At 45.7% G+C, this 26,437-nt stretch overlaps 1 protein-coding gene across 3 annotated transcripts in view; it reads left to right on the plus strand.

The window, feature by feature from the left end:
- The window catches only part of SERGEF (secretion regulating guanine nucleotide exchange factor), a 310,832-nt gene that overhangs the window by 13,779 nt on the left and 270,616 nt on the right, over nucleotides 1–26,437 (plus strand). For all 3 annotated transcript variants that reach the window (XM_075567693.1, XM_075567692.1, XM_075567695.1), the window contains exons 6-8: nucleotides 3,894–4,007; nucleotides 7,260–7,322; nucleotides 12,481–12,639. In XM_075567693.1, coding sequence (XP_075423808.1) covers nucleotides 3,894–4,007; nucleotides 7,260–7,322; nucleotides 12,481–12,639 — 336 coding nt within the window. The remainder of the gene's footprint in view (nucleotides 1–3,893; nucleotides 4,008–7,259; nucleotides 7,323–12,480; nucleotides 12,640–26,437) is intronic.

A 26,437-nucleotide genomic window follows, 5' to 3' on the forward strand; every position in this document is an offset into this window, starting at 1 on the left:
ACGTGATCCTGGTTATAATGCAGTCTCATTATGTGGACCCCCGAGTACCGTGTTATAACAGGGTTCAGATATATATATATAAGACACACAGATGAAAAGAACAAAGACAATCCCCTTTGTAGCACTCTAAATTACACCTAAACTAATCTATAAGATAAAGATGGTTAAAAAGAAACAGATGCTCCGCCAATTCAGAAAAAATGAACAAGATTTTTTTTTTATAAAATCTTGTTCATTTTTTCTGAATTGGCGGAGCATCTGTTTCTTTTTAACCATCTTTATCTTATAGATTAGTTTAGGTGTAATTTAGAGTGCTACTAAGGGGATTGTCTTTGTTCTTTTCATCTGTGTGTCTTATATAGTTTTCACTATCCCCTAGCATCATCAGGTCCTATTTAATTTATATACTGACTTTAATTGGGATATATATTTTATTTTACCCTTATAGTTAGTTTTATTAAAGGGCTTGAGTTAACCTTATATATTATGTGTTGAGCAACTTCTCCTTTTGTGTGTTCTATATATATATATATATATATATATATATATATATATATATATATATACAGCTAAACCCCGTTATAACGCGCCTCGCTATACCGCGATTCGGTTATAACGCGGTTTTCCCGTGGCTCCCGTTTTAAAAAAAAAAAAAAAAAAATTTTTTTTTGCACATTGCTCACAAAATTTTTTTTTTTTGCACACTGCACACACTGCACACACTGCTCATTGCTCACACTGCACGCACACTGCACGCACACTGCACACACTGCGCACACACTGCTCATTGCTCACACTGACACACACTGCACACTGCTCACACTGACACACACTGCACACACACTGCTCACACTGACACACACTGCACACTGCTCACACTGACACACACTGCACACACACTGCTCACACTGACACACACTGCACACTGACACACACTGCACACTGCACACACACTGCTCACACTGACACACACTGCACACTGCACACACACTGCTCACACTGACACACACTGCACAGACACTGCTCATTGCTCACACTGCACACACTGACACACTGTTCATTGCTCACACTGACACACACTGCACACTGCTCACAGTGACACACACTGACACACACTGCTCACACTGACACACACTGCACACTGCTCACACTGACACACACTGCACACACACTGCTCACACTGACACACACTGCACACTGCTCTCACACACACACAGCAAGGTAACCCAACCTCTGTGGTGCCTCTTCAACATTAACCCCCTCACAGCCAGGGGAAAGGGTGTCCGAGCGTCCGGTGTATCCCCCTCCCCTCTAGGCTGGTGTTACGGCCCGGGGCGGGGGGTGGGACGTCATTATGCTGTGGGGGGGTGGCGGGGCCATGCGCTGCGGCTGAGTGGCAGGACGACCCTGCGCTACGGCGGGCCCTGTACTGCTGCGCGAGGGCCCTGTGCTGCGGCGGGGGGGGGGGGTTAGCGGTCTTCCGGAGACTGTGCTTACCTGTCTCCAAAGCAGCACATCCCGACAGCGATCACTTTAGGCACCCCTCATGTTCGCCGTGCGCATGCGCATGCGCATGCGCCGTGCGGCTCGTGAGGTGTGGATGTTCCCTGCCAGTTCCCTCTGCTCCTCCTGAAGCGGGGACCGGAGGGGCATCCCCCCTCCCATCCCGCGGCCTGTCACGCGGTGACAGGGGGAAGCGGGGACCGGAGGGACATCCCCGCTCCCATCTCCTGTCCCGCGGTGACAGGGGGAAGCGGGGACCAGAGGGACATCCCCGCTCCCATCTCCTGTCCCGCGAGATGAATATGCGCTGATGCGGCGGCCATTTTTTTTTTTTTAAATTAGCGCGACCCCGTTACTAACGCGGTGGTCTCGGGGTGGACCCCGAGGACCGCGTTATAACGGGGTTTAGCTGTGTATATATATATATATATATATATATATATATATATATATCTAGTTAAGTTATGGTGGATAAAAAATGTGACAAAAACCCTCCACAGTAAAGCATATAGCAAATGGAAATATTAGTTAGGTCTGCAACCCCGCCTTTCACCATTATCACACAGCACTTCCACTGCAGCAAGGGATTTTGGGAAATGACATGCAAATGAACACACAGTGCCACCTTTTGCTTCAAAACCATTTAACATGGTCCCCTATAAGCTTAAGCTTGCTGCATGTCACAGCTTTGAGCACATCCTGGGTTAAGATGCATTGCCAGTAATCCCACCCACAGACAGTCGTTTCAACCTTAATGGGTCTCCTCAGTGTCGGGTTGGTTATACTGGCTAAGCAAAATGAAGCTTATGATAGGTTTCACCACACTGAGTTAAGTTATGGTGGGTAAAAAAAGTGACAAAAACCCTCCACAGTAAAGCATATAGCAAATGTAAATATTACTGTATGGTCATTTGCATGTCTTAGACAGGGGTTGCAGACCTGTCTAAGACATGCAAATGAGCATACAAATATTTCCATTTGCTTTATATATATATACTTACATACATACTTACATACACACATACGTACATACACACATACGTACATACACACTTACATACACACTTACATACACACACATACATACTTACATACATACATACTTACATACACACATACATACTTACATACACACATGCATACATACTTACATACACACATACATACTTACATACACACATACATACACACACACACCCCACTTGGGACTTGATTGGCTGTTTGTACAGTATATGGTGTGAGCTCTTCAATGACATCATACTGTCTGAGAGCTCTAAAGTCTAGAAAGGAAGCAGAAAGAGAGTGTCAGTTGACGTGAGAAGAAAGGAAGAATGCTGGAGAAGGATAGAAAGATGGAAATAATTGATGACAATATAAGGTATTAAATGAAAGAGGTGGTGAGGGAAGATTGGAGGGAGGGTGTCAGAGAGGTGGGAAAAGAAAAAAGTCAAACCCGTCAGTATAGACGGGCTTTTATTCTTGTTACTAAATAATTGTGCGTTCTCCTTCCTTGTACTGTATTCCATAAGTCAACCAACAGAAGTGTTTTTTGCACACAGAACATAACACCCAATTGGCTATAATTTGGCCATCAGTCTCCGTGGTTCCCAGTTACATATATACTTTGTAGTTTGTGGTCCCTGAAGATAGTTCTTGCTGTATTTCTCCCCCAGTTCCATATTTACTTGCCTGCTTTCAACCTCGTTGGCATCTAACAATCTAAAAATGAAGGATTACTCTGCAAACCTGACACTCCTGATAATCTGCCTGCATAGGGAGCTGTAAAATGGTGCAGCAACATCTGCAGCATTCAGCATTCCTGTGTACGTTTGCACCCCAGCTTTAGATAGGCAGTTAATAGTGCAGCCCCTCTTATGACTGACTTGAACTACAGAGATGGTCTTAAATAAATGTCACTGTTCTCATTGGTGTGGAGGAAACAAGTAAAATAAAAGATCCCATTATCACAATCCTTGCTGCAGGTGTCACTGTTCCCTTTGTCCTGGGATATGGTAGCATTTGTTGTGATATTCTGTGCCACAAACTGCCATGGTATGCTGTGGTATTCTGCGTTGTAATAGTATTTGCTGTGTTATAATTAAGGAATAAGGAGTCTGGCTAAATCTCTATATCCCCCTCCCCCCTCATGCGTTTCCTAAGGTTTATTGTATGTCGTCTACAGTATATACAGTATATAGATGATGTGTATGGGATCAGAGACGGGTAATAGGCAAAATGAAATCCCTGTCTGGAGCTGATCCAGTGCCCTTTTAATTCTAAGCCTATAGATGAGTACAGTATCTTTAACTTGAATTATTTCACAATACAGATGGGAATAATATGGTTGTTGATATTGTGTTATATTCTTGTTCTCTGTTTTTACTAAGCAGAGAGTGGACAAGTTTTCCAGTGGGGGCTTGGACTGGCATCCCATGCAAAGAGAGCTTCTCATGGTAAACCCACCTCGGCCTTCCTTCTAGCCAAGGAACCTTGTCGAGTTCCAGGTATTTCAACTTTTAATTTAACTTGTACTGTTGGCGACATACTGTACTTCAGAGCTGTAATACTACTTAGCGAGCAGAACATTAGCATTATACAAAGAACACATTCAGAATGAATGTGGATTTACATTAAACTTCTGTTTCGTGCCATTGAAAGGGTCATGCAACTGGTGTGTAACTTAAAACCCGCTCATAAACCCAACTAGCCACTGTAAAGCCCACATTTCATTTACTTAACTCCAGTATTTCTTTCCCACTTCTAACCTTGACATACAATGTGTGATGGAGCACTGAATTTATCATCTCTAATTATACACTTAAAGCGGTAATCCAAACTGGCTATTTATTTTTGTACGTAGGATTGAAGCAAGGGGGTTTCCGGAGCTGAACCCCATTCATTTCAGCTCCGGGGCCCCCCTGCTTCCAGAGATAACACCGTAGGGGCTTCCGGTAGCTGCTCGGCTAGCAGGGATCACGTAATGGCGACTTTTCAAAGCCCCTGCAGGCCAATAGGAAGCCATGACATCATCAGCTCTGGCATCCTATTGGGCCGCGTGATTTGGGAGCTTTAAATTTTGCCGAGATACCGGCACCCCCTTTGGAGGTAAGTATCTCCGGGAGCAGGGGGTTTCTGGAGCTGAAAGAAATGGCAACGAGCAAAAAGGAAGCAAAGTAGCACAGCATGAAAGCAGGAGAACTGTGTGAAATGCGTCAGTTATCCTATTTTCGTCTTCATTCTGCATGATACTACAGTAACCTTTGATATTTAGTATTTGGCCTCCAGTTCTCCTGCTTTCATGCTGTGCTCCTTTGCTTCCTATGGATCTTCTACAAATGGATGCACGCCGAGAGGATCAGAGTCGTTACCTGCAGTAGCAGTGGTTCGTGAGTACATGTGTTGCCAGTCTAAAGTTTACCATGTTTAGCTATCCAGCTTTCTATTAAATGTTATATATGCCTAAACCTAGAGCTGTTAGGATCCTTTGACCTTACCTGTTGGGCTGCTTTGTTGCGGGGCTTCAGTTATTGGTCAGTTTCCTGCAGACTCACATATTGGTTGAGGGCTTTCTATGGTCATGCCGGCACAGGAGCATACTCAGAGCCTGATCTATCTATTTGCTTAAAAACATTTATTTGCCTCCCTTCCGCCCTGGACATCACTGCTGGTAGATTTTTGTAGCACCACTTTAGAGATTCACCTCTCTTTATATACACTGAAATGAATGGGGGTCAGCTCTGGAGACCCCCTGCTTCAAACCTATGTTAAAAAACAGTTATTTAAAAAAATAATAATAATAAATAAATAAAGTATGATTTGCTCCTTGAAGTTTATAGAAGTTCTTATAAGGTCAGCTATACCGGCCACTGCTAGTGTCTCCCATATTTCCTCTTATGTTGCACAACACGCAAACAGTTAATTTAGTGGTTTTTGTTAGTTTTATCCGTTCAGATATATCTATATACATTAGCAGTCGTGGGATCAGGCCAGACCGATAGAAATATTGCATGATTGGAACCTACCTCCGCAAATAAACTCATTGCTACATACAGCAATAGGAAGTGTAATTAAACCTTTCTATCCATGTAAAGTTTTTACTAAAAGCTTTCTAGTAAATATGCCGTATGCCTTAAAGTAAAGATGTGTGCTGAATAGTGAGCAGTAGCCATACATGTTGCCGTGATAACATTAAGGTAATACAGCAATTGTCTGTTTATCCTTTGACTGGGAGAATATCTCTCTGAAACAAACGCATATAGTGCCATTATCACGCATGAAGTTGCTTAATTATATCTGCTTCGGGAGGTATAGAATAAGCCCCTTAGTTGTCTTGCCATTATGTATGTATGTATGTATGTATGTATATCTTTATTTATATAGCGCCATTAACATAGCGCTTCACAGCAGTAATACACGTGACAATAATATAAATAACAAATAGTACAAATAACACATAATGGGAATAAGTGCTTCAGACATAGAAGTAACATTGTAGAAGAGGAGTACCTGCTCCGAAGAGCTTACAATCTAATTGGTGGGGAGAACGTACAAAGACAGTAGGAGGGCATTGCATGCTAAGGCCAGGTCCCCGCTGGCTACTGCAGTGCCTGCTGCAGGGAGGAGAGCCACCCCTCAATGGGGCCGGGTCCGCTGCGTGGGTGGGTCGCCGCTCTGCGCGGTGAGTTTTTCCAGCCTGCAAGAAAATTGTGAGGGGAACTAGCGACGGAGCGCAAGACCATGCCCGCCGGCGGTTCAGCCAATGAGGGCGAACCTGCCGGATGACATCATGGCTGCTCCCCCGTCACACCCCCCCCTGCCGTTCCCCCTGCAGCTCTCTGCAGACCGGGGAATTTGGCTGCACGCGCCGCCAGCCTCGCAGGCGCACGTGCAGCGCAGGCAGCGGGGTCGCAGCCTAAGTGCGTCTGCAGGGGACCAAGCTTTATGTATGGTGTATAGTATTAGCCACAATGCTACTCATATGCTTCTTTAAGCAAGTGGGTCTTAAAGGTGGGTCATAAAGGTGGATTAAGACCATTATTAGAAAGCATCTCTAAGTATGGAGCATACTCCATTTATTGGGCATGGTTGTACTGTCAAGTTTTCTGCCAGACAAAGTTGACCAATATTGGAAAACTAGGAGGCAGTCTATATGAAATATGTGTATGTGCTGGTTGAATTTGTTTGCTTGCCACATAGAAAGAACAGCAGAAAAAGGAGTAAATAATGCATCTTTGTTTTCATAGGTCCGAAAACAAATAAGCCTAAGGAAAAGTAATGAAGCTAGTGTTGAAAAATTCATGCAGCTAAATGTTTTTATGCAAGAGTGTTTGAAGGCCACCTCTATCCCTTCTGCATTATAGGACTTCTGCAGTCTTGGGTGTGGCGTCACAAAACTGTGCTAAAACATGAATGGTCAAATCAATGACCATTAACAGTGGGCAATGGTCATCACACTTTAGAGAATAAACTACTTGTTAGAATTCTAGCTGTGGTCTCAAATACAGCAGAACAGACTACAGAGACGGCAGTTGTGTGAGGTATAGCTATATAGCTATTCAACGTCTGAGCTGTCATGAATTAAACTTTGTCCACAGTGTTGATAGCTAAAAGTAATGGAATGGGCTCCTTCTTTTAACATCTGTTCATCTGACTTTGCCAAATTAACTAAGATCAATTCCATTTAAACTGAATAACTGCTATTTATTGTGACGCCTGTTATTAAATCTATCATATGTCATTTAATATTTTCTTCCTAGGTTTGGAAAATGTAAGGGGGAAGAAAGTGACAGCTGGGTCCCACCATTCAGTGGTATTAACAGGTCGGTATCTGCATTGATGTAACACCAATAAAACGATGTCCCATGTGTTGACATAACAATACTTAATACAGTATTTATGGAACTGCATTAGGCAGTGAGGCATTTAAAGTGAGGTTTTTAAGTGAGAAATACAGTTAGACTACAGTTTGACTAGAGGTGACTGGGGACTGCTTCTTTCTGCAAACTCTTTCACTCAAGACAACAAACGGTAAGCTATTCAGATCACACTATGATCCCATGCTTGCTAACCTGCCTATTTCAACCCCCTACCCCTTTACAATGTATTTACTGCAGCCTCTCCCAAAACTGACTGCACAATACACTGAAACCCTGAACTGACTCTAGCATTGCAATACAGCTAAACATTTGACAAGGAACAGGCACACACCTGCTGTTAGTCTGCTCACACTCACTCTGCTCACAACAGCTCCTTGCAGCACTGCCTACCTCTGGCATCATGAACCTGCTATGTATTTTAACTTTTTTCTTTCTCCTGGCCTCATGGAGATGTTACTCCCTCTATCCACTACAAACTCCTCCATCCTGGCCCACACCCAACATCACCATACACCCTGCACTACTCAAAAGCCTTGCACTATCTACTGAATGTTGGTGGAGAACCCTAAAAACCAGCACACCAACCACTGCTCACTCTAATGGCAAACACCACAAATTTACAACTTGCAAACAACTAACCAAATTTCTACTCATACTGTTACTCTCTTTAGCAGGTGATATTGAACCTAACCCAGGTCCTCCCATTTCAGCTCTGTCCCATGCCCCTGAGAATTCTACCTTTAAATTCCAAAAAGGCCTATCTGTCGCCCATATAAACATCCGGAGCCTGCTGCCCAAACTGGATGAACTAAGGGCATGGTGCCTTATGCATAAACCTAAAGCCATCGTTCTTACAGAAACATGGCTATCCCCTAAAACCCCTGATGCACATATTGCCATTCAGGGATACTCCATTTTTAGGAGAGATAGGTCAAAGAGAGGAGGAGGGGTGTTATTTTATATTGCAGACACCTTACAATTTACACTGTTAAATTGCCCACCAAGCCCACCCTCTTTTGAAATTCTAGTTGGCAAAATCTGCCTCCCCTTTTCTAAGCCCATCTTGCTCGCTGGCATCTACCGCCCCCCTAAAGCCCCTCCACAATCTCTGACTGATATCACCCAATTTCTTGGCTCCATTTCCTCTCTGAATGAGAAGAGTGAGCTGCTAGTTCTTGGGGATTTCAACTTCAATTGGCTTGACCCTAAAAACCACAAAATCCAGATACAACTCAAGTCACTTAACCTATCGCAACTCATTTCCCAACCCACACGGATAAACCTGAAATCGCATAACCATTCCTTGCTAGACTGTATTCTCTCCTCAAACCCCAGCAGAATCCAATCCTCTGGCATCCTTCCTGACATTTTCAGTGACCATGCAATAGTGTACTGTGTAAGGAAAATTAAACCGCCCCAATCAAGCCCTAAAGTTCTCCTCACTAGAACATTTAAAAACTTTAACCCACAACAGTTTCTGGCTGACCTTACCAATTGCCCATGGCACAGATTCGATTTAATTCCCGACCCCGATTCTGCACTCAACTATTTCCAATCCGAGTTCTTAAAACTCTGCGATACCCATGCTCCACTACGCAAAATAAGGGTACGGGGGGCCCACCTTCCATGGGTTACAACTGACCTTATAGCACTCTACCAGTTCAGGGATGCCTTGTGGAAAAGCTACAAAGTAACTGGCACTACCAAGGATCTCAATCACTACAGATGCATGCGAAACATGTGCACAAGGCAAACAAGGCATGCAAAAGCACAATATTACTCTGACAATCTCCACCAAAATACATCAAACCCAGCTAACTTCTGGAAGGTTATCAACAATATATTCCAGCCTCCTAACCATCAACAACCAAGTAATATCACTAAGGGGGATATTACTCTGACAAACCCCACTGACATTGCAAATGCATTCAATGATTACTTTGTGGGGTGTGCCACTAACTTATTAGCGAAACGCAGCACAATCCCCAAACATGAATCTCATCCTGTGAGTATCCCTACAGTCCCACCCCCTCCCAACACTGCCCACAATTTTCAATTTAGCCCAGTATCTGAAGAGGAGATTACACAAGCGCTCCTCAAACTAAAACTAAGCAGCCAATGTGGACCCGACTTACTACAATCTAGGTTCCTACGACTTGGTGCCCCAGCCATTGCCAAACCAATTGCGTCCATAGTCAACTCTATCCTGTCTGCAGGCCATATCCCTAAGACCTGGAAAACTGCCAGAGTTGTCCCAATCTTCAAAAGTGGGGACAAAAACACTGTCTCAAACTACAGGCCAATCTCACTTCTCCCAATTCTATCCAAAGTTATGGAAAAATGTGTCCACTCCCAATTAAGCGATTTCTACGCCAAGACAAATTTCCCTAGCCAATTCCAGTCTGGGTTTCGTCCCAAACACTCCACCGTAACTACCCTGCTAAAAGTTTGCAATGAAATCCAGTGTGGAATGGAACGGGGACAACTCACTGGTGCAGTATTCCTAGATTTTGCAAAGGCTTTTGACACAGTTGATTATGTTATCCTGCTCAACAAACTCCAGAGCTCTGGAATAGGGAAACATGCTTTAAACTGGTTTCATTCCTACCTATCAGGAAGATCCGAACATGTGTCCATCTCAGGCTCTAACTCCAACCCCCTGGATATCACCTGTGGTGTCCGCAAGGCTCTGTTCTGGGGCCCCTACTCTTCTCAGTGTTCATTAATGATCTTCCCACAGCTTGTAAGGAAGCCTCAATACACATGTATGCAGATGACACAATCCTATATGCACACAGCCATAGCCTCTCTGACCTTCAACACATACTTCAGTCTGACTTTTTGAGACTCGAAAACTGGATTTCCCAAAACAAACTGTTTTTAAACACTGACAAGACTGTAACAATGGTATTTGGGACCAAGACTAAATTTGTAAAGCTTCCAGTGACTGAGCTCCTGATTAGAACCAATGCTAACACCACCCTAACACCTGTCACTAGTTTTAAATACCTGGGCTTATGGTGTGACTCCCACTTAACATTCAGGATGCACATTGATACCCTGACAACCAAGACCTATGCCAAACTAGGGGTACTTTACAGGAACAAATCCTCCCTAAGTCTCCTGGTCAGAAAGCGTATTGCACAGCAGATGCTAATGCCAATTATTGACTATGGAAACATAGTATATGGCTCAGCACGTCAAACCCACCTTAGCAAACTTGACACCCTCTACAATTCAATTTGTCGTTTTGTTCTCCAATGCAACTACAACACACATCACTGCGAAATGCTCAAAGAACTAGATTGGTCATCACTAGAGTCTAGGCGCAAAGTTCACCTTTCCTGTCTTACCCTCAAATACTTTCTGGGCAAGCTACCCAGCTACCTGAACAAACTCCTCACCCCTACCACATGCAGCACCTATCACCTGAGATCAGACTCCAAAAGACTATTCATGGTCCCAAGACTCAACAAAGTATCCGGACGTTCCTCCTTCTCCTTCCGTGCACCCCAAAACTGGAATAACCTACCAGAGACTCTCATATCCACCACCGGCTTAAGTTCTTTCAAATCTAAGGCTGTCTCACACTTTAATCTTGTCTGTAACTGTTTCATACGCTCATAATATATATTTTCTTTAACTGTGCATGCAATGTCTTGTATATAATGTATACCTTGTTCATTTATGTAACTGTATTTGTAACCATGTATTATTTGTTTTACTCTGTGCCCAGGACATACTTGAAAACGAGAGGTAACTCTCAATGTATTACTTCCTGGTAAAATATTTTATAAAATAAAATAAAAAAAATTATGCAGCGCAATATTGCCAGTGATCCGACAAGCTTATCATTGTGATATCTGCAGCACAGGAAGACAAACGTATTTTCCCATAAATGTACATACTTTACATACAATCTTGTTCCAGGGAATGGATTATAAACGGCCTTGGCTTAATACTGTATTAGATGGTCACCCCCCCTAGGATACTTGCCATGGTTTTACATGCCATTTTACATGCCATTTGTACATTATACAGAATGATTGGAGTCGGCATAAAGTGAGTGGTTTGTACAGTAATGCTGTGAGACTTACACAAGCATGTTGGTTCTCTTTACAGTTCTAGACAAGGTGCAGATCTTTGGATTGAACCCTTATCATGCATTGGTGTTGAAATGATGTACACTGTATGTGCCTAAGAAGCTGTGCGAACGTAGAACAAGGCGCAAATGTCCCGGGGTTATGTGCAGGAATAAACACAGGAAAAAATACAAATGGGGCAATAAAGTTTAAAAACTGTATTTCCAGGACACAAAAATATAGTTGATACACTCACAAGTGTCGCAGTTTTTTCAGCTTTATGATAACAACCCTTTTCTGTAGGTCTGTATGGATGCGATGTCTTCCAGGGTCACCTCAAAAATAAGAGAGGAAACTGCATAGTGCAAACCAGTTTTACTGACAAAAAAAGAGAGATTTAATTTAAAAACTCGCAAACATATGTGGTTATCGGGCATGTAGGACACTCGGGAGGAGTCCAAAAGAGATCAGCTAGCTGCTGGAACAGATCGCCTTGTCTGCTGTGGTCTGGATCCTCTCCAGGTGTGACACCCCTCAGGGGATCTGTCTGGTCTGCAAAAACACACTACGGAGCTGTAGATTGTCAGCTGGGCTGGTCCCCCTCCGGTAGGTCTCAGTTGCTGCCCTACGCGTTTCACTACTATTGTAGCGTCCTCAGGGGTTCCTGATGTTCAGCAATGCAGTTCCTTTTAAACGTAACAATTTCCACGCGCTCGTGACATCACACGCAATGGCCGTCGGCATCCTCGCATCCAGATTGGATACGGCCTCGACAGCTTCCGACCCTGGAAGACAGCGCATCTATACAGTTTTTAAACTTTATTGCTCCATTTGTATTGTTTCCTGTGTTTATTCCTGCACATAGCCCCGGGAGGATTTGCGCCTTGTTCTACATTCGCAGAACATACATATGACCCTCCTATCTAGGGGCTTTATAAACTCCCACAAAGCAGAACAGCTTGCATATTTTGATTGAATGTATGTAATTACATAATGTTATATTTTTCCTGTTTCCTTAGAAGCGGGAGATATGTACGTTTGGGGCAGTAACAAACACGGACAGCTGCTACACCCAGAGTCATTTCTTGCCGAACCACAGAAAGTCGAAGCTCACTTCTTCTCAGGAGAAAGGATGGAAGAAGTTTGCAGTGGATGGACACACCTGGTTGGCCAAACTGGTAGGTAGCAATACTAGTAATAAAAACTATGATGGTATGTTTCTGTAGCAACTGTAGGTTACAGGCTACCAAGCACAGAAAGTATTATCAGATTATATTTTTACAGTACTTAAATGGTAATTGAATGAACTCGTAAGCAGCAAATACCCCTTATTCAGAACACATTGTGCTCAGATGGTCCTGGAGATAAAAGTGGGTGCCAGTTAATGGGGTGAATGTATCACACAACGCCTCTCATAATTTTATTTTATTTCCAAATGGTGCTTTAATTATTTTATGATCTGATGAACCTTTTGTTTTTTTAATTATTGCGTTTCTGCTTCAGAAAAACTCGGTTATGGTATGGTGTAAAAATAATAATAATAAGGATTTAAAAAATATATATAGTGGTGTTGGCTAAGCACTCACATGAACTTTTAAAAAGAACTGTGATCTTATTCTACTCCACGTTTGGGTCCTATTACCTTTCTCATCTGTAGGTTAGGATTAAAAATGCCTACGCTTGCAAAATTGAGAAAAGGGGAAATTACTTTGTTTAGGAACATACAAAAAGCACTGGGGACCACCTTACACTTTAGCCAACTTAGCAGCATCTCTCTCTGTGTCTCTCTCTCTGTGTCTCTCTCTCGCTCGGTATGTGTGTGTCTCTCTCTCTCTCTGTGTCTCTGTGTGTGTCTCTCTCTCGCTCTGTCTCTCTCGCTCTCTCTCTCGCTCTGTCTCTCTCCCTCAGAAGAAACAAGTCAGAAGCATAGTGGTGTTGGCTTGCTTACCTTGAGAAAGTTCCTGTGAGTGTTTAGCCAACACCACTGATTCTGACTTGTTCACGAGACACGTGAGACAGAGAAAAATATGCTGCTTAATTAAGGTGTTTTTCTAGGACATCTCTGCTAAAGCATAGGGTCGCCCCCAGTGCTTATTGTATGTTCCTAAGCAAAGTAATTTCACTTTCTCAATTTTGCAACCACAAGTGTAGAAATTATTAATCCTAACCTACAGTAAGTGCCGAGCAATTTATCAGAGGAGTTTAAATAATTCATCCACTTCTATAAATGTTTGCTGCAGCATTTAGAAGCCCATCTCACATTATACTTGGTGTTTTGAATAATTCATCTCTCACGGAAGGAATCGTATTAAATGTAGGATGGAAGATCATTTTTTTTTTAAATGTTCATTTAAGTTATCCCAGTTTTCAATGACACATGCAAGTCTTCTATTCACAATTGTATGTTGTAATTCCACAACTGGAAGAAATCCCCAATGCTACATCCAGTATGAAGTTGACCGGCATCTAAATATGTGTTCAATTTGAATAAAGTGCCCCTTGTGGGGTCTACGTTTCCCCATCATACAACTTTTGATAAAAGATCTGGACGGGGTCAAGTCCCGGAGCCGTCGGATGTACCGCATGTGCCGCATGTACCGCATGTACCGCATGTTCTGAGCCGAGGCAGCGGTTCCTTAGTCATCTGACCAGCATAGTGTGGGCCTTTCGCTGCGACAAAATCTCTGCCGACGGCCACCACTTAGCCGCTAAGGTAAGTCCCTAACTTTAGCCCTTACCCTAAACCCCCCCTAATACTAACTACTCCCTACCCTAAAAACCTTAACCCCTTCAGTTAACCCCTTACCCTAACCTCTAAAGTTCACACCCTACCCTAAATCCACCTTTTCGGAGAAGCAGCAGAGTTTCCAGCGGTGGAGCGGCTGCGGCAGTTGAAGAAGTAGTTGGCAGCAAGAACTTGGTCGCAGCGAGACGGCCGCAACCAAATGTCCCGTTCCGGCTTGTTGCCCCTTTCATAATACTTTTGGGATGTCCAGCGCATGGCCTGTCCTGTTTTTTTCTGGGAGACATCAGTTTATTTCCCCCCTCAAACCTTTATAATTTTTGAGCGCAAGGCTGATGTGCTGGTGCGCTTGTGTGCGTTCTCTAGTCTAGCTAATGCGACCGATAAATCTTAAGCGCGCTTCATTCTTGCTTTCTTTCTGTACGCTTTATGTCTCGCACATGGTTGAGTTGAGGAGCTAATTTGTGCAGTTGGTATCGAAAAAGAATCTTAAATCTTCTCCCACTTTGGCCTCTATATCTGGTAAAGATAGGGGTAGATTCATTTCCTCGCCATTGTCTGGCGTTGCATGAGGGGGTCAGTAGAGGCATCATAACACTGATCATTGCTTGATCTGACCATGTGACATTGGAGATGTTTGCCTGCACCTTCTGAGATGTTAGGCGCGCATCCACTAGAAAGAAATCAATGTGCGAGGAGGGGCTGTGAGGGGCTGTGAGGGGCGGTGAGGGGCGGTGAGGGGCGGTGAGGGGCGGTGAGGGGCTGAATACAATGTTCAAGTATCGCCCGGGGATTGTGAGTTTGCCAAGTGTCCACCAGGTGGAGCTCTTTCATAAATACTAAAATAGCCTTGGTTTATATGAGGGTCCTTAGATTTGGCAGCTGCTGGGCCTGATGCTTCTGTTGTCTAGGACTGTACTAAAATCACCTCCCATTATAAGAAGGCCTCTGGCAACCTCTTGCAACGCGGGAATCTTTGCCGTGTTCGGGGTGTAATACATGTTGACCAGTGTGCCCCGTAAGTGAGCCCACCAGGCAGGGAAATCTACCCTCCTTGCCTTTCTTGACCAGGTCAAGCTTGAAGGAGATGGACGAACCGATTACAATTTCAGCTCTGCCTTTTAAAAAGGGGAGAAGACTAATAGTAATAGGTTTTCTGTGAGAAAAAATAATGAGGGTGTGTATTCAGGTGAGCGATGGCAACATTTGGGGTGCTAATAATTGAGAGTAACCCAGAAGGCTCTAATACTGCGCTTAGCATTTTGGGCAGAGCAATAGATGCAGAGAATATGGTTTCAAGGTTACCTGTTGATAAAGTTAAGAATTGGGGTCCTTAGTTGTTAAGCTTCTGGCAGCAAAAAAGAGGAACCGCTTGGCATTTGCTCACAGGATAATGCCAAGGGGCCTTGAGGACTGGACTTGATCACCCCTGCTACATATAGCCTATCGATCTGTGTAACGATGTATTGTATTAACCCTTCTTCAGAGGTACATTACTCTGTGCACATGTAATCCGAGTCTGCCACATCATTTTCTATAATGTTTCTAACCTAATTTGCGCTGAAATGTATATCTTGCTATTGTGCACATGTAAACGGTTCTAGCTCTGTGGAGGTCATAGGCTGGGTCCATGGTGAGCGCCTGACGTCCCCCGCGTTTTAGTGGCAGCGATTTTGTGGAGCCTGGGTAGACGTGCTGGGGAGGTGTGTTGTGAGGGGGGGGGGGTTGTAGCCGTGACATCACAGAGCTGGTTAGTCCTCATTAGGCGAGCCGCTCATGTGACCTGGCCGTCGTGCCGCAGAATTAAATTGATCTGATTCTTCGCGCGCTAATGCACGTGCGGTCTATGGCCGCGATCACTGCTTTAAGGCATTGTGATCGCGCCGCGCGCACTCCCCCGCGCAGTCTCGCCGACCATGGACACGGCCATAGTTTCAAGACATTGTTTGGTTTATTTTGCTTTAACATTAGAACACTTTGTGTTCCCAAATTGTGGCACAATATCATACAGTATCTGTCCAGTATGGCAAACCATTTATTTATCTCATCCTTTTGAGGCTCGTAATACATAGAGATAGATGCTGGTAACATTTTGAGCGCCTGAATATCAAAGATGTAAAACAAAAAAGGAAATCCAGGCTTTTAAAATATATTTAGCCTCTCCCTATAACGTATAAAAAATTTGCAATGTAAATATTTAGGGAGCACCGTGTTAAATATTTTTTTTTTTTGTTAATTTGCGATAATTCATGTTTTGATCACAAGACGTTGCTACTAATAGTAGTTTCAACTAGGTTATGTACAGTATGTAGCCCTGTGTAGGTTTAGGCTATTATTCTGTCCTCCTCCTGGCAGTAATACCTAGTAAGGGCAGGTTGCCAGGAGTAATCGTGGGTTTTCCCCACACATGCAGTGCAGTGAGTTAGTGAGAGTAGTGTAATCAGGCCTTGTGCCCAATCAGAGGCACAGGGGTGGTTCCTACTGGAGGCTACTTAATGCATCGCACTTCCTGATTTAGCAGTTGGTCTCTACCTTTGAGAGAGACAGGTTACCCGTACTAAGCTGTCAGGGCGTTGGTAGGCTTGAGGCCCTCCCTCCGGGGAGAGGTGGGGAACCATACCTCCTATCCCACAAGGGGATAGGGGAAGAGCAAGAACCGCTCTCGGAGCCCTTGGCTGGGAGTGGGTTCAGAGACATCCTGAGGGTGGAGACCCTTCAACTGCTGTGATCTGTGACTGCTGTTGAATCAAGGAACTCGAATAAAGATCCTGTACTTTTATCTATATCTTCCTGGCCTAATACTGAAGTCTATTAGAAGGAGGGGGACGAGAGTTCTTTTGCAGAGACTTCAACCCGTACATCTGGGGGCTGCATAAGATGGAGGCGCTGCACCTGTGAGTAGTATTCGGGCAAAACCCCAGAAGCCTGTCCTGTTATTCCCCTTTACCACCATGTGGAAGACCCAGGGCCCCCTGTTACCATCAGGTATGCACCACACAAAGCCATGTAACCAGAGCAGCATTTCCCCTAGGAGACCCTATGTGAGATTGGGTGGGGGAAACAGGGTTACATGTATATTTCTGTAGTTATATATAGCAAATAAAAATATCACTTGTGAGCACATTCACGTGTCTCAGACAGGTCTGCTACCCTGCTTCTCACCATTATCACTTAGCATACAATGCTTCCACTGCAGCCAGGGATTCTGGGAAAGGACAATATAGATTTATTATATTATAGATAGATTTATATATACAGACTCCTCCTCCATCTTCCAGGTACTGCTGTTGCAAGCCTCTCCTCCATGTTGCTCCAACAAATTTTCAGATTTCATCCTTCCATTTTACTTTTTGTCATCTTGGTCTTTCAGTCTCTCTTGTAATCCAGTTGCGTATCATCTTTGTCCATCGATGATCATTTCTTCTTGCGATATGTCCGGCCCACTACCATTTTAATTTCTTCCCCCTTGTGATAATATCACAGATTTATTTGGTTTTGGACACATTCATTCTTCAGGTAATACCCAGCATGCATTTCTCCATACTTCTTTGCCTTGTTTGAAGTTTTTTTAATGATCCTTTAGGGTCCGAGCTTCACATCCATACACAAAGCCGAAGACACTAGTTGAAAACTTTCCCCTTGAGGCACAGTGGAAGGCTCCCTTGAAATAGTGTCTTGCTTCTTCCAAATGTTCTCCGTTCCATCTTCATTCTCCTATTGATTTCATTCACAAGATTTCCATCCATTGTTATTTGCTGGCCAAGGTAGACATCGTTTTTGCCTATTTCTTCTAGTTATATACCATTTATTTAGATTTTTTTTGCCGACTTAACCCATTTGTTGAACATTAGTTTAGTCTTGCAGAGATTCATATGGAGGCCCACATTCCTACTTGCTTCGGCGAGGTCTTCAATTTGTTACTGGAGACCTTCTGGACTTGTGGCAAATAGAACAATGTCAGCTGCAGATTTACTTTTGATTCCTTTTATTCCCCATTCAATGTCTTGAATAATTCTGTTTCTGTGAAAGGCTTTGGTGACACGGTGCCTCCCTGTCGTACACTCCTGCTGATCCTTATCTTGCTTGTATCTTCATGTAATCTAATGGTTGATGTGGCATTCTCATAAATGTTTTTAATAATATAATTGTATGCTTCTTGAACACTTTGAGGTGATAATTAGTGTAAAGCGCTAGTTATAACACATAAAAAAAGGGATCAATGCCAAAAGAGAGAGAACGTGCACATTTGAAAATGATTCAGTGTCCAATGACAAAAGATATGTCCACACACTGCCTAAAAAGTCCACTGATTTTCTAAGGAAATCAGAGAATAATGAGCTGGAAAAAAATGACTTTTATGGTACTAGACAAATGATAGATAAAAAGAGAATGGTGCTGAAAAAGCGCTTATGCGTGCTAAACACAAAAACAGTGTGTTTGCTTTATATAATATTAAAACAAGAGCACAAAGAAACTCATAACTATGAGATAGGCAGCCTAGTAATACTGACTGGACAAAGTCAGAACACAATACAGAGAAACAGATACAGATCAGCGCCTTGAAAGATAAAGTCCAATGAATGTCCAGATGTACTGGTGAGGTGTTAGACTCCTCGTAAGGTATCAAATCCTGTACACCTGGATCGACTTTGTGGCTCCGTGGATAACGTCCCGTGATACGTGGCGTTAAACACAGAGAAATCACTGCTGGTTATAAAACATATGACTTAAACAAACAAACATAAAACTCAAACATACAACACTAACTGACCAACATAAAACTTACCCAACATATAAACATGAACAAACAAGGCTGTACAAACAGTTATACTAATTTATTAAAATATAAAATGGACACTAAAGTTCTATAAAATGGAGAAGATAGCCTGTTGAGGATGATCTGGTGGTTAAAACCAGAATCCTACTTACAACAAAGTAGATCAAAACAAGCCTGTTGTTACGCCGGAGTAGCCCGCAGACCAGACCTGTCCCTAGAACTGAGGTGACAGGTATGAATACACACACCGACAGAGCGAGGGACGTGTCCGGGTTGTGGTATTAGATGGTGCCAGGCCAGATGGGGTGTATTGCGAGAATACTTGCCGATACCGTTTTCCCAGAAGAATGGTCGTTGCCATTGCCGAGATCAGGGGTAGGAGATGTATGGAGGAATCGAGATGAGTGCCGAGGTCGAAGGGAGCCAGAAGGTACTTAAACAGGAACAATCCGAAGTCGAGAGCCAAAGGGGGTAGTCTGCCAAGCCGCGTCTAAACCGAGAGAATCAAAGAACAAGCACTGTGAAACACCCATACAAAAACTATGACGAGCGAGGAAGCACAGAACAGAGAGGGTATATAAAGCTGGAACAGCCAACCAGGAGAGGGGGCGTGCCTGGAGGAGCCCAGGGAGCTTCAGTGCATTGGCTGCTGTTCTTAGAGCTCAGGTGACACTCAGCAAGAGCCAGATTGTAACCATGCAGTGTTTGGGGGCGGAGCCTGAGTGGGGATAAGTTCAAGGGCTTTTGTGTGTGCACTGTAAGTCCAACGTGTGCATGAGAGGAAGCAACTTGGGGTGCGCACGTGCGTGCGGGGCGGCGATTCCGCGCCGACGGCTGCGGCGCAGAGCGAGGAGGAAGAACCTCGTGGAGCGTCCCACCATGCCGAGGGGTAAGTGATGAAGCTGAAGGGGGCTTGCGTGGTTGTAGTGGAAGGGTCTGAGCAGTGTAAGGAGAGAGCCGTGAGCTCCGCCTGAGACGCTGTGTGCTCACATTCCTAACAGTACCCCCCTCTTCAGGATCGGCCTCAGGACGATCCAAAAACGGCTTGTCTGGAAATTTCCTCCTAAAAGTCTTCAGGAGACTGGGTGCATGGATGTCTTTGAGCGGAACCCAAGACCTCTCCTCGGGTCCGAAACCCCTCCAGTGGACCAAAAACTGAAGCTGCCCCCTGGAGATGCGGGAGTCCAGTAAGGCTTGTACCTCGTATTCCTCGTTATTGAGTACCGTGACTGGATCTGGCTTGCTGGTCTGTTTAGGAAAGAAACGATTGGCAATGTGGGGTTTTAATAGCGAGGTATGAAAAACATCTGGGATCCTCATGGAGGGTGGTAGTTTAAGGCGAAACGCCACTGGGTTAATCTGCTCCACGACGGGAAAGGGTCCCAAAAACCTAGGTGCCAGTTTAGGGGAAGGGACTCTCAAGCGGATGTTTCTTGATGAGAGCCATACTAAATCCCCTGGCTTGTAGTTGGGTGCCGGCCGACGGTGGCGATTAGCCTGAAGTCTAGCAGTATCGGCGGCCTTGTGGAGAGACTTTTGTACCTTGGACCAAATGTCTTGGAGAGTGGAAATCCGTTCGTCTACCGCCGGTACCCCAGAAGCCAGATTAGAAATGGGTAGGCAGGGAGGGTGAAACCCATAATTGACAAAAAATGGAGATTCTCGGTGGATTCACTTCGGGCCGAATTGACCGCGTACTCTGCCCACGGGAGGAGTTGGGACCAATCATCCTGGGAATCGGAGATGAAACATCTGAGGTATTTCTCCAGCGACTGGTTAGTTCTCTCCGTCTGTCCATTGGACTGGGGGTGGTATGCAGTGGAGAAGGAAGAGACAATTCCCAGTCTCTTAGGGAAGGTCCTCCAGAACTTGGAGACGAACTGGGATCCTCTGTCAGAGACAATGGAAGACGGAATGCCATGGATCCTAAAGATATGCTTGGAGAAAATGTCTGCAAGGGCGGGAGAGGAGGGCAGTCCCTTGAGGGGGATAAAGTGGGCCATCTTCGAAAACCTGTCTACGACAACTAAAATGGTGTTGAAGCCCCTAGACCTAGGGAGGTCGACTATGAAATCCATGGAGATATGGGACCATGGACGAGCAGGCACTGGCAATGGGAGGAGAAGTCCCTGAGGTCTCTGTGGAAGTGTCTTGTTCTGGGTGCATACAGGACAAGCGCGAGTGTATTCCGCAATGTCTTTAGACATACTGGGCCACCAAAAGTCCCGACGAATTAAGTCTAACGTCCTTCTGAAACCTGGGTGACCTGCAGTTTTAGAAGAGTGTCCCCAATCTAGGACCTCTGGAATGAATCTGGGCGAGACGAAGAGCCTGTTAGAGGGGATCGCCGTGTTTGAAGGGATCTGTTGCTGGTCCCTTCTGATCTTGTCTAGCGATTTGAAGGTGGAAGTAGCCAAAATTCTCTCGGGAGGTAGGATAGGTTCCAAAGCTGCCTCAGGCCTGTCTTCCGAGGAGTATTGTCTGGACAACGCATCTGCCTTCACGTTCTTCGTTCCCGGGATATAGGATAGATGATAGTTGAAGCGAGAAAAAAAGAGCGCCCAGCGAGCTTGTCGAGGACCGAGGCGACGTGCACCTTCGATATAAAGTAAATTTTTGTGGTCCGTTAAAATAGAAAATGGCTCCCTTGACCCTTCCAACAGATGTCTCCACTCTTGTAGTGCCATTTTAACGGCCAATAACTCTCTGTTGCCGACGTCATAATTCCTCTCGGCGGAGGAAAATTTCTTAGAGAAATACGCACAAGGGTGAAGTTTATTCTTGGGCGAGTACCTCTGTGATAGTACAGCCCCTGCACCGCAGTCCGATGCGTCAACTTCTATGACAAAGGGAAGATCTGTGTTGGGGTGGCGCAGGATCGGTGCCGTGACGAATGCCTCTTTAAGGGCCTGGAAGGCGGAGATTGCTTCGGCGGACCAGGCAGAAGGATCAGCCCCTTTCCTAGTTAACGCCGTGATGGGGGCCACTAGAGTGGAGAAATTGCGAATGAACATCCGATAGTAGTTCGCAAATCCTAAAAAGCGCTGGATAGCCTTGAGAGTCTCTGGTCTGGGCCATTCCGTAACTGCCTGGAGTTTACCTGGATCCATCAAAAAGCCTTCATCCGAAATAATGTAGCCCAGAAATTGGGTAGAGCGTTGATGGAAGGTACACTTCTCTAGTTTAGCATACAGGTGATGTTTGAGTAGACGTGAGAGGACATACGAGGTGTGATGAATGTGATCCTGAAGATTTTTGGAGAAGATCAAAATGTCATCTAAATAGACAATAACAAAGATGTTGAGCACCTCCCAAAATACGTCATTAATAAAGTCCTGAAAGACAGCCGGGGCGTTACATAAACCAAAAGGCATGACGAGGTACTCATAATGCCCACAGCGGGTGTTGAAGGCCGTCTTCCACTCGTCGCCCTGCCTGATGTGGACCAAGTTGTAAGCCCCACGGAGATCCAATTTGGAAAATATCTTAGCCCCACGCAGTTTATCGAAGAGTTCCGTGATCAAGGGGAGAGGATAGCGGTTCTTGATGGTGATACAGTTCAAGCCCCGGTAATCAATACATGGCCTCAGAGTACCATCCTTTTTCTTCACGAAGAAGAACCCTGCTCCCGCCGGGGAACTGGAGGGCCGTATGAATCCATTCTCAAGATTCTCCTTTATGTAGTCCTCCATGGCTTGAGACTCGGGTATCGACAATGGGTAAGTCTTGGACTTGGGCAAGGTGTATCCTGGGACCAAATCGATGGGGCAATCGTAGGACCGATGAGGAGGCAATTGTTCTGAGCGGACCTTGTTAAAGACCTCACGGAAAAAGTGATACACAGGGGGAAGAATGGAGTCCTGAGTCATTGTGTTAGCCAAGAGTTTGGGAGACTTCCCTGACCTCGGTTTCCAGGTGATGGGGGTAGGTGAGACCCAGTCAATTGGAGGGTTGTTCTTCTGCAACCAAGGTAGGCCGAGGGTTACTGGTGTACCTGGGGCCTGGATGGCATCAAGTACCAGGGTCTCGCTGTGGGAGTAGGTAGATAGCAGGAGAGGTATGGTCTGTAGCGAGATTAAGGGTGGAGACAGCGAACGACCATCAATCCCAACCAAGGCAATAGGTTGGGCCTTCTTTACCAAAGGTATCCGGTTCTGTTTAGTGAAATCGAGGTCTACAAAGTTTTCTCCAGCACCGGAGTCGATAAAGGCAGCAGTAGATGTGCGAAACTCAGCGCCTGCGAGAGAGATAGGAATCGTAAGTTTCTTAGGCAGTGCCTCCTTGGGGAGGTAACGAGGAGAGATAACACCCAGTGAGAGCCCCTCCATACTCACTGAGTGTTCCCATTTCCCGGACGCAAAGGGCATGCATGGACTAGATGTTCAGGGGATCCACAGTAGAAACAGAGTCCGCCGGCGTAGCGGTGTTGTCGTAGTGGATTCCGGATCTGTTGCACCCCTAATTGCATTGGCTCGGGAGGCTCCAGTGCCAGCTTCTGTGAAGGAGGTGGTCTAGGAACCAGAGGAGAGTTGGGGAAGGGTGCTTGGAAGGTTAGTGGCCGGGCATTTTGACGCTCCGAGCGTCGTACCTGGATGCGTTGATCAATATGTATGGCCAAGTCAATGAGCGCCTCCAATTGGTCTGGCCTGGGTTGCCGAGCAAGCTCGTCCTTGATGGACTCCGAGAGACCTTTCCAGAAGACGGAGACGAGCGGCTCTTGTCCCCAGTTCGTCTCGGCGGCGAGCGTGCGAAATTCCACTGCATACTGTGTCACCGATCTTCGCCCCTGAGTTATCTGGAGGAGGGAAACAGACGCCATCTCCCGGCGTGCAGGGGAATCAAAGACTTGTCGGAACTCACCCTTGAAGGCTAGGTAGTCTTGTGTCAGGTCCGGGCGCAACTCCCAGACTGGCGAGGCCCATGCCAGCGCGCTGCCCGTCAGTAGGTTGTACACGTAGGCTACCTTCTTCCGGCCGGTGTCGTACTGAAGGGGTGCCATTTCAAATTGAACCTCACACTGGTTAAGGAAACCTCTGCACTCCTGCGGGTTGCCAGCGTACGGCTTGGGAGGCGGTATCTTCACGTCCTGACTGCTGGGTCTGACTGGTTCTGCAGCCTGTGGAGGAGAAAGAGGAACAGGTGCTTCCGGTACCAGAGCCGAAAGTTTAGCCATTTGGCGTGTTAGGGCCACAATCTGATCAGCCATGGCCTGGTTTTGCTGTATCAGCGTAGAGATTGCTTGCCTCAGTTCGGCCTGGTCTGCGTCTTGTGGGCTTGTCATAATGTTACGCCGGAGTAGCCCGCAGACCAGACCTGTCCCTAGAACTGAGGTGACAGGTATGAATACACACACCGACAGAGCGAGGGACGTGTCCGGGTTGTGGTATTAGATGGTGCCAGGCCAGATGGGGTGTATTGCGAGAATACTTGCCGATACCGTTTTCCCAGAAGAATGGTCGTTGCCATTGCCGAGATCAGGGGTAGGAGATGTATGGAGGAATCGAGATGAGTGCCGAGGTCGAAGGGAGCCAGAAGGTACTTAAACAGGAACAATCCGAAGTCGAGAGCCAAAGGGGGTAGTCTGCCAAGCCGCGTCTAAACCGAGAGAATCAAAGAACAAGCACTGTGAAACACCCATACAAAAACTATGACGAGCGAGGAAGCACAGAACAGAGAGGGTATATAAAGCTGGAACAGCCAACCAGGAGAGGGGGCGTGCCTGGAGGAGCCCAGGGAGCTTCAGTGCATTGGCTGCTGTTCTTAGAGCTCAGGTGACACTCGGCAAGAGCCAGATTGTAACCATGCGGTGTTTGGGGGCGGAGCCTGAGTGGGGATAAGTTCAAGGGCTTTTGTGTGTGCACTGTAAGTCCAACGTGTGCATGAGAGGAAGCAACGTGGGGTGCGCACGTGCGTGCGGGGCGGCGATTCCGCGCCGATGGCTGCGGCGCAGAGCGAGGAGGAAGAACCTCGTGGAGCGTCCCACCATGCCGAGAGGTAAGTGATGAAGCTGAAGGGGGCTTGCGTGGTTGTAGTGGAAGGGTCTGAGCAGTGTAAGGAGAGAGCCGTGAGCTCCGCCTGGGACACTGTGTGCAGGGTATATAACACACTTGAATGGCTGCACTTGCCCTTGTCTATTGTAGCCGTGATCTCTGACCTCACACTTGAATGGCTGCACTTGCACTTGTCTATGGTAGCCGTGACCTCTGACCTCACACTTGAATGGCTGCACTTGCACTTCTCCGTGGCAGCCGTGACCTCTGACCCTGCATGTGCTTTCCATGTTATACTTGGCTGTGACGGAGCGGCCTTGTCGGCATGGTCAGAGAAGAGCTTACACACCACTTTCTTGCAATAAAAACTGTTTTATTTCCCTTACCAGGGAAGCAGGTTGCAGTTGCACAGAGAATAAAGCAATGAAAGTAAATGGCATCAGTCTGCAACAATACAATAGTTTTTGGTTCCAGGCACACAACAGGGAGTTCAGCCTCTCCCCTCGGCCGGGCCCTCCCCTCGGCCGGCCTCTCTCCCCTCGGCCGGCCTCTCTCCCCTCGGCCGGCCTCTCTCCCCTCGGCCGGCCTCTCTCCCCTCGGCCGGCCTCTCTCCCCTCGGCCGGCCTCTCTCCCCTCGGCCGGCCTCTCTCCCCCCGGCCGGCCTCTCTCCCCCCGGCCGGGCTCTCCCCCAGCCAGGCTCTCTGCAACCTGTTTCCTCACAGGTCCAGAGGCAGAATGATGGCCTGGAAGAAATCTGCGGTCTTCCTTTAAACCTCCCCTTTCCAATCAGCTCGCAGAACTACCAGCGAGGGTGTGGTTCTTTTGGTCTGCTAAAGCGAGAGAGTTTGTTAACCTCTTATATACTCCCTCACATTGGCCTAGAAGAAAAAGTAAACTGAGAGATAGGATTAGAAGCAGGGCTGCTAGGAAGGTATTCACACCTGGTAAGCCAAGTGTATTGCCTATAATACTTGGTTTGGGTTTCATATTTTCATCAGAGGTGACATTGTTACCGGATGCACAAGTTGCGTTTGACCCAACTTACCATTGATAGATGTAAATCCGAAATGGAGGAGAAGTTTTCTGGTGGCAGTAAGGTGTTCTTCGGAGCACATCATTTCTTTAATGTTTGCGGCTGGATACAATGTAACTCGTTAATTAAAGCAAGACACAGAGATTGGTTGCCATTGAGGTTTGCACCATTTCAGACTTGATGGAGTTTTGGGACATCACGGGAAAAAATTACGGGGAGGTACAGAATTGTATACACCCCATTAGATCACAGGAGCACGGAACAATCTGCAACTGCGCTAATTACTTATCATTGTGTGCATTGTATTAATGCACATATTAAAGGGATTTATTTTTAAAAAGCAGCTTGGACTTCTGCTTTAATGCCCAAACTGTGTTAGTACTTAATTAGATTTGTTGTATGTTCTGGATACGTTGTGTATACAGTAAGTATT

Source organism: Ascaphus truei, chromosome 12, assembly GCF_040206685.1.
Source record: "Ascaphus truei isolate aAscTru1 chromosome 12, aAscTru1.hap1, whole genome shotgun sequence".
Taxonomy (NCBI): Eukaryota; Metazoa; Chordata; class Amphibia; order Anura; family Ascaphidae; genus Ascaphus; species Ascaphus truei.